We start from the raw sequence: 12,272 nt of genomic DNA on the forward strand, positions 1-12,272 counted from the left end.
CCCACTCCTCCCCCTCCAACTTACTCTGTGGTTAATTGCTAAATCCACTGGCTCTTCTGTTCTCCATCACCTCTCTGTTGAATCTGCCTCCTTCAGACTCCCTTACTTTTGGTCCCTTCCACTGTCTTCTCTTACTTCTAGCTGCTCTGTCTGCTTCCTTTGTTGACTTATCTTATTCTCCCTTCTCTAAAGGGTAGCCTTTATTCAGGCTTCCTTCCCTTTCCTGCAACCCACCAAGACTTCATCCTCTGCAATCTTTTCTACCCCATCTGTGGGAATAATTCTTAAATATTAGTTCCCACTCTTAATTCTTCTTCTAGGACCTAGTATCTATCTCCCTCTTCTCATTAGGTGTTTCCTTTTCACCATCCTGACTCCCATTAATTTCAAAGTGTAAAACCAAACCAGCAACTGACTGTTCACCTCTATTATGGTCACTATTGTTTGTCTGGCCCTGGAGCCATTGCTCTCTAGCCTCCCTACCCTGCTTGCTTCCTTCCTTTCCAGTCAACTGCAAGCCCTGTGGACTCTTTCTTATGATGTTCATTTCTGTCTCCATATTTATCTAGACCCCTCTCTTTTACCTGCATTGTTACATAGGTACCTACCAAGTTTTTTTTAATCACTGCATTATCTTTTTATTCCACTGCCAAGCTCCATTAATGGCTCCCTGTTGCCCACAGGGTGAAGTCTAAACTCCTCAGTGTGACAGTCAAGGCTCTCTACAGTCTCCTTTCACCTTATCTATCTGACTCTAGTTCTCACCACTCCCCAGCTGAGACTTCAGGCCAGGTCAGTCTCCCCACTGACTCTCTTAACCTGTACTAGTGGTTGTGTTTCTCAGGAACTGCCTGCCCATCTTCCATGGTCCAACTCTCAGCTAGTGTCCTTTAAGAGGCTCTTCTTGATTACTTTAACCTGTCAGGGACTCACTCCTTTGAATTCTCAGCACTGGGTGTCCCCTGTAGTCATTTGGTACTGGATAATCTTTTGCTTTATGGTAGTGCTAGTTTTAAGTTTTAGTTATAGTTACCTTTTTTAACCCATACACCTGTCTGGTCTCCCTAAAATAAATTTTAACTTACTGAGAGTATGCACTATGTTTTATAATTCCACTTTGACCTAGTAGGTACTCAGTAAATTTTTTTTTGAATGACTATATTAAATATGATTTTTTTTTCTTGTTCCCAGGTTAAGAACATCCCTGATGATCCCTGCCGCCATTTTCTCCTTGATTTTGCCCAGTCAGAGCCTGCTCAGGACTTCTGTGGGCCAAATTCTGAACTTTTCAAAGGATTTATACAGGCATGTAGAAAACAGGCCCCAAAGACAGATATAGTTGCTGGTTCCACTATTGATCAAGCTGTGAACGCCACCTTTGCTGCTCTGGTGTATCGCACTCCAGATTTATATGAGAAGCTGCAAAAATATGGTAACTTATATTATAGGGAATATGTTTAATCTGAAGGCTGATTGCTAAGGTTTAAGAAGGCCTATCTTAAGTGAAGATTTAAAAATATTAACATATTTCTACAAGTTACTCTATTTTGCAAGTCAAAAACTTCAGGGCCAATTTGTAGTTAACACATTGTAATGTTTGGCACATAGCTTTGACTTGAAGAATTAGCAGATACTGTGTCTTATCCAGAATTCTCATAAGAAACTATCAAGAAATGTAATTGAAAGAAAACTGTTAACTTGGATGGTAGTCCTAGTTCAGAGACTCAGAAGTTGTGCAGCTTTAGGTTAGCCAGACAACCTTTCTGCACTTCCATTTCCTCATTTGTAAAATTAATTTAGCGTTGAGTGGCTCTAAGAATCTAAGAAATTCTGATGAAAACCACCGATGTTTATGTTATTGAATGTGCTAATAACACATGTAGAATGAGGAAGATGTATGTTATCTTTGGACTTGCAGCTTTGTGGTTTCATCTCACTCTTCTTCTTTGTGGCTAGCCACACCACTTCATTTCCTTATGTCCCCCAGGGGTACCATCTGCGTGATATGTGCATCTGTAGCCTACAGTCTAACAGGACCCACAAGGAGGGAGAGTTTCTCTATTCAGATACTTATTCAGGAAAAGCATTTGGAAGCCCTACCTAATGATGAGGTATGGGTTTTCCCAAGCACTTTGGCCTATTTATTCTTTCCTGTGAAGATGAAATAAGCAAGAATAGATGCTTCCTTCCATTAGAGTGGGTGATTGACTGTTGCTTATGTTAGTGTTACAATTGACATTTTGATCACTATAATCTATTCCGCTCAGTCCTTAGGTATCTCATTGAAGGCTGTTTACTGATTGTGTAAACATCTTGATTGCTCATCACATCTTATCTCCTTTAAAAAAGCCACTCAAATAAAACTACACTGAGATTTCACCTTTTTTTTTTTTTTTTTGGTGGTACTGGGGTTTGAACTCAGGGCTTTGTACTTGCAAAGCAGGTGCTATACCACTTGAGCCACACCTCCAGTCCCCTACACTGAGACTTGAGTGGAAACAAATGTCATATGGAAGAGTATATCTCCACTGAGGAATTAGGGGGTTGTGAAGTAATTCACATTGTTACTTGGTCGGGGAGAGGGTAGTCATAAAACTTTTCAGTAGAGGGTTAGAAACTGAGAACATCTAGGAAAACATTAGGTTCCAAGGCCTAATGATTATGACTGTGTTCTGTGAGTTTGTGGTTATACCCTAAGAATCCTTCTTTTGCAGCTGAGTAGTTTTATCACCTTATTTCCTGACAGCTGACAGGAAGAGCTGAGGTTCTGACAGTCTTCTTTCATTTCATCCTTGGACTGCCAGCCTAGTCTGGAAGTATTTCTGCTGTTAGAAAATTCTAAAAAACCTGGTGGATCTCCTGTGTATGTCATGGGACTTCCTTCCATTAAACAAGAGGCTTTTCCATAGATATTTCTTGGATAATTCCATCTTTCTTCCAGGCTTCTCCTGTGATGGGTGAGGGGATCCACTAATGACACATTTAATCTCTTAAAAAAACTTTTTGTGTGTCTGAATATCTTGACTTTTTGATCTTTCTGAGGCATTAGCAAAAGATTAAATAGACCCTTGACTTTCTCTTCTGACCATGTTTTCCTGACGCAGATCTGATTTTAGTATTTTTGATGGCCTTTTCCAGCATCTGGATAAGCTGAGAATTTCCCATGTCATCAAGTCCTTGGTTCCCTTTTTCCTTGACAATTATTTCCTCACCTTGCCTGTTATATGTACTCCCCCTTTTACTGAAAGCAGCAAGAAGAAACCATGATGTACCTTCAACACTTTGTTAGGAAATAGTCTCAGCCAAGTGACCAAGCTTGCCCCTTACAAGCTTTATTTTCCATAGAAATGTAGGATGCAATTCAGATGACCTTTCTGGAACTATATGGACAGAATTCTCTTTCCTCTAGTTTCCAAAACCATGTTCTTATTTCCTTCTGAGTCCTCACCAGAAATGTCACTAACATTCCCATTTTTACTAACAGTCTGCTTGTGATAACCAGTTTTTCTCTACCGTGTTCTTCTCTTCCTTCTGAGTCCTTGTTAACATTCATATTTCTACTCAAAGTTACTGTTAATCCTGCTACTAGCTACTAGCTTTTATTATTTAGTAAGTTAATCAAAAGTATGTATCTACTATATCATAAGTTTATTTTTAATTTATAAGTGACTATTTCAGTATAATTTGTTTTGCAATTGTATGTATTTCATTTTCACTTAAAATTGTCTTTTTTTTTCCAAAAAAAGTTCTTAACTTCATCAGACTTCGATAGTATAAAAAGGTTCAGAAGGCCAGTGTTAAGTGAACACAAATGTCTTTATGATTTAAAACACTGTAGTCAACTTTTCTTACAAAGGCACGTGATATGCCACTTCAGATTTCCGACTCATCTATCAGGATCAGTATAGACCTTATATGTGGCTTTCTGAAACTGAAGCTGGAACTCTTTCTTAATCTATTTTCTGTTGCCATAACAGAATACTAAGACTGGGTGATTTATAAAGAATAGAAGTTTATTTTGGCTCATGGTTCCAGAGGCTGAGAAGTTAATAAGCATGCATTTGTTCGGCTTCTGATGAGGGTCTTATAGGTATCAGAGGTTTCACTCTGAATCAGTTGAGTCCCTTGCTTACTTTAGACTTGTGCAAGGCAGAAACATCATGGTGGAGAAAAACTGCTCATCTTGTGGCAGCCAGGAAGCAGAGAGAGAGCAAGAGAGGTATTTTTCAACTAGTGTGTAACCTACATGAGGACAAGGGCTATGTCTTTTTCTCAGCATTGTGTTCCCAGTAGCATTGTATTCCCAGTGCCTAGTGTAGATCCTGGCCCATTCTAGGCTTTCAGAAAATATCGACTGCACTATACACTAATGCAACAGAGAGTTCTACCCTATTCTAGATTATAATATTTTGGTCTTTGAATGAAGAGAAGGAGCAGACTTCATAAGTCTTTTTAAAAAACATGCTTGGGATTATTTTTCTAGTTATAAAAATAATACCCATTGTTGTATAGACTTAGCAAAGTAAAGAAAAGCTTAAAGTAATTATGAACTGCAATCTTACCACTTAGAGAACACCTCTCAACATTTTCTTGCATGCCCACGCGGCCTTTATCTATATTCATACATGTATATATATCTATCCATATTTTTAATATATATATATGTGTGTGTAAATATATATATATATATATGCTCTTAAAATGAGATTGTTTTGTTTATACTGTTTCATAATGTGCTTTCTTATTTAATATACCGTTAACTATTTCCTATGTCAAAGATTTTTTTAATTCAGTTTTAATATTTTAAAAAATTTACTTTTAGTAGTTTTTATGTTTTTTTAATATTAAGAGTACCTTCATTTCAGAAATTATTAGTTTGAACAAAATTGAACTGACACAGGAAACCCATCCAGGTATTTGTTGCTTAATCAATGATTTTCTCTCAAGGCTCTCCTGCCATCCCAATCTGTGTGTGTCAGGAGGACTTTTTCTGTACTTCAGAAGATTCAGAGGATACTTTGTTTTAATACTGAAGTCATGAATTGTGTTAACTGAATGTAATCTCTTCCTCTCTCCTTTCCCTAGTAAACAGTGGGGGCAAGATGGCCCTGAGTGAAGAGTTTGCACAGGTGTATTCCCTGGCAGATGGGATTCGAATATGGATGGTAAGATTTTCCTTCCCATGTGATTTTGATATACTTTAGGTTTTCCCACTATGATATCATGGAATTAAGGTAAGTAACTCTCTTCTCAAGAATATAATCTTAGGATTTTTTTTTAAATTGAACTTCACTGTCAAGAATAGATATAAAATAACTAAAGCCCTGGGAGTCATAATTTGGTGTTAAAAATGCTCAGAGTAAGCAGGGTACAACTGAGCCCTTCTTTTGTCTTTCAGAAACCCCAAAGGTCACTCCATAGCACTGAACATACCCAGAGAAAAAAGTTGCTGCTTTAGATACTGGGAATTCATTGACAGTTTCAGGGCCAGAAAAGACCTCTGACATACTAGAAAATTGTTTTCTGCTGTGGTTATGATAGCAGTAACCTGGAGAACCAAATGCCCACTGGCAGGAGAAAGGACAAGAAATTTTATATTATTATATAATATTATATTACAGTGTAATAATAATGTAAGATTACAATAAAAGTGAATGAAATAGAGCTACATATGTCAGCAAGGATGACTCTCAAGAGATTTTATAGTGAGGAAGAAAAAAGCAAATTGCAAAAGATGCATACATATTATAATCTTATATAAGGTTTTAAAATCAAATGTACATGTTACAAACAAAACATATATGTTATATATGTAAATGAGTAGTAAAATTATACAAATGCATGGAAATGATAAACACTAAATTCAGGAGAATTGTTTTTGTTTCCTAGACATGGAGATGAGTACCTATAGTATTCTTTATTCTTTATATATTTACTGTCTCTTAATTGAGAAAAAATTCTTTAGATAATTGGGTAGAGAATGGATAATGACATTGAAAGCCAAAGACTAATTGCATTAGTTAAATAGGATGGCTTTTGCAACTGAGGTAAAATAATCCATATGACTTAGTGATGGATGGATGTGAGTGGTGAACAGGAAGGAGGAATTTAGGATAGTCCCAGCTTTCTGGTGGGTTACTTGGTAGGTAGTAGATATATTGGCAAGGACAGGAAAAGTGGTCTTGGATCTGGGAAGTTCAGCTTAGGACCTGTTATCTGAGATATCTAGCTAGAAAATTCAATGAATGAAATAATCTAAGTGGCTGGTGCTTCACAAAAATGTCAAGACAGAGGTAAGACTAACTTTATATCATTCGTAATAGTTCTTTTTTAAAGAATATGTGTTTATTCAGGAATAGAGAGTGTTGGACAAAATCCACAGTGACTAGAATATAGTTGGTGCCTGAAATATACTGAATAGATAGAGATCAAAGTGAACAAGATATCTCAGAAGAAACTAAAAGTCATCATCATCAGAATTGTAGGAAGAGAATCAGCTGGGTGTGTAGGTCAGTAGTAGAGTGCTTGCCTACATGTTCAAGGCCCTTGGTTCATCTCCAGCACCACAAAAAAGTAAAAATAAATGGTAGGAGAATCAGTGTGCTGATAGAGAAACCATGTGCTCTATCATGGTTTAAAGGAAAAATGTGTCTGAGTCAGCCATATAGACAGTTTAGGTAAAAAGTGTTTGTCAACTGAGGGGCATGCTGTAGATAATGCTTCGGGTCAGCCTAGGACAGACTACAACAAATAGACAAGATACCACACTTTTCTTTAAGACTTTGGCCTCTTGTACATCACATGTACCTTCTGCCTGGGAAATCAGCATTATGGCCCATGCTGTAACCATTGCCTGCAGTGGTCCTCACAGCACCTTCTCTGCCTGGAGTCTCAGCATCCCTGAGAGGTATCCCCTCATTTCCATTTCTCTAGACCTCAAGTGCTTTGTTTGTACTTGTGAGCTTTAGAGAAAGGACCCTTTGGCACCAGTGTTCTAGGTTTTGTAACATAATAAAGTCATGAATACAAACTCCTCCCAAATACCTTGCACTTGAAAAAAAAGGTTGTTTTTCAGATATGTCGTTAGATAGCTTCAAAGGATAAACAAAAACAGCTCAGCCTCATGTCCTGAGCAGCTGGTCAATAGCTATGAAGACCTCCATGATCTCAATGCCAGGTTCTTTTGAAGCAGTTTGCTGTGGCTGCCCTTGCTGCCCTGGCTGAACAGCTTAATTATGTGGCTCAAATCCTTCCCACAGTTAGAGATGAAGCAAAAGTCCCTGATGAGCCTGGGGAATGAGGCAGAAGAAAAACTCAGTTCAGAAGCTGCAGAGGTGAACCCAGAGAGCCTAGGTGAGTGTGCTGACACCAGCTGTGGTCACTGGGCCATCAGGTTTCCTTTCAAATCCTAGAGAATCAGCTCCGTGCCCTCTAGGTTTTCCTAGTTAAGGCTGTGTTGATCTATGAAAAGTAACAAAGCTGCTGAATATCATTTCTAAGGACATACCTCAAATGGAGGAAATGCCAAAGAGGAGTAATTGTTTATTAACATGTTCCAAGTGGAGCATCTTTCCTAATGACTTCTCTTAGGAGTCATCAAGTGCTTCTTGAGCTACATCTTGTTAAGTTGTTTGTGTGCTTACATTGAATAAGTGGTCAGAAATCAAAGAATCGTTATTAATTTTTGAAAATGGTATTGTGGTTATATTTTTTAAAGTCCTTTTTATTTTAGCAAAGTAGGCTGAAGTTTTTACAGATAAAATAGTGCTATGTACATGAAGCAGTTCTTATACTGTTCTCTATGTATACGCAATATGCTTATTTTAATAAAACTTTTTTTAAAGTATACTTACATGGCCAGGTACATTGGCTCCAGCCTATAATCCTAGCTAGCTACTTGGGAAACAGAGATCAGGAAGATCGCAGTTCAGGGCCTAAATTCAAGAGAACCCAATCTGGGCATAGTGGCATGTGCCTGTCATCCCAGCTACATATCGGAGGATCATGGTCCAAACTGGCCTAGGAATAAAGCAAGATCCTATCTCAAAAATAACCAACACAAAAAGGGCTGGCAGAGGGGCTAGAGTGGTAGCATGCCTGCCTAGCAAGCTCAAGGTCCTGAGTTCAACCTCAGTACTGCCCCCCCAAAAAAGTGTCTTAGCAAGATCTTGATTTTATATAAGACTTATGTTTGATTCTGTTCTGTCAGTTGATGTGCGTATCACAAGTATTTGGGAAGGCAGTTTATTTTCTCTCTGAAAGTAGTCTATAAAATTGATTTTGACATTTTCTCATTACCATTCCTGTTTTTTTTGCATTTAGCAAAAGAATGTATTCAGAAAAGTCTTCTGTTATTAAAATTTTTGCCCATGGGCAAAAGTACAAAAGAAAACTGTGAGAAGTTAGTGACTGCCAGTGAAACTGATCATCTCCAGCCACTGGACAGGCGCCAGAGGACAAGCTCTGTGGTAGAAGAGCATTTCCAAGCCTCAGCATTTCCCACAGAAGCAGCACCCCTGGCTGTGGGAGACAAGAGTCCTGGCTGTGAGGTCCAGCCAAAGCTGCAACCAAGTGGTGGCCCTCCCTCTGCAGAAGCGCCCACAGCAGACGAGCCCTCCTCACCATCCACACCAAATCGGCGGCCGCCCTTCACCCGAGGGCGACTCCGACTGCTCTCTTTCAGATCCATGGAAGAGGCCAGACCAGTGCCCACAGTAAAAGAGAAATACCCGGTGCTAAAGGATGCTATGGACTTTATTAAAGATCAGTCACTCTCACATGAGAGGTGAGTTAATCATTTACTTCTAGCACTTCATCTTTTCAAGCTATAGGTACCCAGTCTAGTCAAAGTCTTGAAGTTTAATATTAAAAATGAACAAATAAGGCTGGGCACAGTGGCTCATATCTGTAAATCTCAGCTACTCAGGAGGTAGAGATCTAGAGGATCATAGTTTGAGGCACACATGGGCAAAAAGTTAGTGAGACCCCCATCTCAACCAATAAAGGTGGACATGGTGGCATGCATTCGTAATCCTAGCTATGTGGAAGGATCACAGTACAGATCAGCCCAGGCAAAAAACTCAAGACCCTACCTGAAAAATAACTAAGAGGCAGAAAGAGCTAAGGATTTGGCTCAAGCGGTAGAGTATTTGCCTAGCAATCACAGGGCCCTGAGTTCAAACTCCTATACCACACACACACACACACACACACACACACACGCGTGCACACATACACACGCGCACACATACACACACAGAGAACGGATAATATTCAAGATAGATGAAGATCAAGATAAAAAAAATTGGGTGTTTTTTCCCTTGAAAAAGTATTTTTCACCTAAGCTTCATACATTTTACTGCAGATAAAATATATCTCAGTAATGTATTGTTGGGTTTTTTTTTTAAAGAGCATTTCTTTGGGTAGCTGCCACTTAAAAAGTTGTCTTATTTAAGCTGGGCACCAGTAGGCTCACTCCTGTAATCCTAGGAGAGATCAGAAGGATGGTTCACAGTTCGAAGCCAACCCAAGCAAATAATTCATGAGACTTTATCTCAAAAATGTCACACACACACACACACACACACACACACACACATGCACACATGCACACGTGCACACACACACACAGAGGGTTGACAGAGTGGCTCAAGTGGTAGAGTACCTTGCCTAGCAAGTAGGACCTGAGTTCAAACCCCAGTACCACCAAAAAAAAAATTTTTTTTTTTGTTTTACTTTAACCCTGGAAGAAATTTAGGATTTGGTATTTTCTGACAAAAACTATTTATCCATGTGCCTACACCTCTGAAAGTATAGTATGCTTTTTATTAGTGAGGAAATTCCTGTCCTAAAAATTAAGGCTTTGTCTATCTACAAGAAGTAAAAATACCAAAGTTCCTTTTTAATTATTTAGTTTTTAAAAATGAGTTGTTAGCCCTATTCACTGTGGGTACACACTGATTTCTATTGCTGAGTAATGACTAGAAGTAGCCAATAGATATCAATGTTCTCCCTGTGTAATATTTCTAATGCCTCATAAGAGTACTTTCTTTTCCTTCTTATGGCTTCAGAACTTGGGATGGGGGTAGGTTTTTTCTCCTGTTCCAGCTTAGTTTTCTGGGTGTTCCTGTCCTGAATTCTTCTCCAGTGTTGTGAAGGTTGTTTCCTTGAAGAAAGCCCAAGCTCAGAGCATCCTTGAAGTCCTGAGGGTGATTCAGTATTGTATGGAATCCCTTGGACAGCCTCACTGCTTCCATCCACCATATATACTTTTCCTGTTGGAACTTTTGACCTGCCAGAAAGATTTTACCAAGTAAGTACAAATGACAAATCTGCAAGGAAAACAAGCAGTGGTCATTTTAAAGAAATAGAAATTGTCTTCTTGAATTGATAATTCCATCATTTCCTTGTAGGATACAGTTTACATTTTTGGTGAATTCATTCTTTTATCCCAGGAAAATAGGTTATATCCTTTTAGTAACTATCAGGAATACGTTTATCCCTCCTGATGACTTTATCAGCTTTCTTTTACCGGACAGTGAGAATTATATTCCTTATGTACCCACGTTATCATTTGACTCCTAGAAGCTGTGAACTGTGATGCTCACTTACAATAATGACATTAATCTAAGTGCTTCTCAAGGTGGTTCTAACCCTTATTACTATGCCAAGTACTGTTCTAAGTGTTATATATACAGCAGTGGACAAGGCAGACAAGGTCCCTTTTCTAATAGAGCTTACATTCTCTTTAAGAGCAAGAGAGAGCATTTTTTAAAAATGAAGAAATACCAGATAATGATTTAATGTAGTTTGAGAGATCAGTGAAAGTGGGCTGAGGAGATGGCACATAAACCAGGAAGTGAATGATCAGCTAAGATGGAGGATAGAAAGAGTACTAAAGGCAGAAGAAACAGTGCAGAGGCTCTAGGGTAGGGAATTAGCCCAAGGAACAGAAAGAAAGCCAGCTTGGCTGAGTGAGAGGGTAAAATGAGATGAGACAAGGTTGAAAAGTTAGGCAGGACCCTTACCAACCACAAGGTGTTTGGATTTTATTTGTGCTGAATTGCATATGGGAAACCACTGGAGATTTTGAAGTCTAGGAGGAGCATATTTTGGTTTATATTAGTGAAAGATACCACTGGTTACTTTGGAAAAGGGTGGATGTAGGAAAAGCAGTTAGGAGACTGTTGGAGTAGTGCCAGCAAGGATGGTGATGGTTCAGACTAGAGAGTCCTGGAGATGGATGACATTCAGGATATATTTTAGTGGTAGAATCAGGGGGAGAAGTGACCCAAACATTGTATACACATATGAATAAAAGGAAAAAAAAATGGCCAGTTGAGTCAAATGCTGATGTGAGAGCTTGAGGGAAATACACTAGATTTGGCAATAGTCTTGGTGAAACCGTGCAGCCAAAGCCCACTTGGACTGTGTTGAAAGGAAATGGGGATGATAAAATAGACTATGACAGTTCAAGGAATTTGGCCTTAAAGGGGAACAGAAATATGGGGCAATAATTAGAAGGGGATCTGGGGCTACTGAGGGTTTTTGTTTTATAGTTCTGGGTATTTAACCCAGGGCCTTGCTCTTGCTAAGCACATGCTGTACCATAAACTATACCCCGAGCTGTATACCTGAGGTTTGTAAGATGTACTGGAGTACTTTAAAATGCTGGTAGAAATGAATCAGTAATGAGGGCAACATGGACTTAGATGGCAAGGGGATAGTTTGCAGTAGAATCTGTGTAAGTAGAGAGTAAAAGTTGGTCTTTTAGATCAAAGAGACTGTGGTAGCAGAAAGAAACAGGACAGTGCAGATTCAAAATGGTTGGTAGACTGGTGCAAAGATGAGGAAATTCCTGTGTGATCATTTCCATTTTTTAAAATAAAATACTGAGAAAAATTATTAGTGAAAAAATGAAGGTTCAGAAGAATATAAAGAAGTCTTTAAAAAGTAATAAAAATTGAGAAAGCCAGTCTACTAAATTGCCTAACTATTCAAGTACTTATTTAAGAATTGTGGCTGTGGGGGACTGGTGGAGTGCGCTCAAATAGTAGAGTGCCTGCCTAGCATGCATGAGGTCCTGAGTGCAAACCCCAGTACCACCAAAAAAAAAATGAAGAATTGTGGCTGTGAATTTAAAGTGGCACTAGTCAGCTTGGTTCTATAGTGTTTCCTCCAGATACATTCAAGTGTTCTAATACAAGTTTCCTCAGGCAAGTATATAGAGACAGTAAGAGGCCAAGGAGTTGGTGTTTGCTAAGATGTGAGTA

The 12,272-nt window shown here is 38.8% G+C and overlaps 1 protein-coding gene across 2 annotated transcripts in view; it reads left to right on the forward strand.

Moving 5' to 3' along the window:
* Zzef1 (zinc finger ZZ-type and EF-hand domain containing 1) overlaps window positions 1-12,272 on the forward strand; it is a 124,165-nt gene that overhangs the window by 66,915 nt on the left and 44,978 nt on the right. For both annotated transcript variants that reach the window (XR_012438782.1, XM_074047157.1), the window contains exons 26-30: window positions 1,192-1,432; window positions 5,086-5,165; window positions 7,260-7,353; window positions 8,323-8,785; window positions 10,148-10,312. Coding sequence is in view for 1 of the 2 variants with exons in the window: in XM_074047157.1 (XP_073903258.1) it covers window positions 1,192-1,432; window positions 5,086-5,165; window positions 7,260-7,353; window positions 8,323-8,785; window positions 10,148-10,312 (1,043 nt within the window). In the remaining variant the exon portion in view is untranslated. The remainder of the gene's footprint in view (window positions 1-1,191; window positions 1,433-5,085; window positions 5,166-7,259; window positions 7,354-8,322; window positions 8,786-10,147; window positions 10,313-12,272) is intronic.

This window comes from Castor canadensis, chromosome 11, assembly GCF_047511655.1.
Source record: "Castor canadensis chromosome 11, mCasCan1.hap1v2, whole genome shotgun sequence".
In the NCBI taxonomy this organism is placed as follows: domain Eukaryota; kingdom Metazoa; phylum Chordata; class Mammalia; order Rodentia; family Castoridae; genus Castor; species Castor canadensis.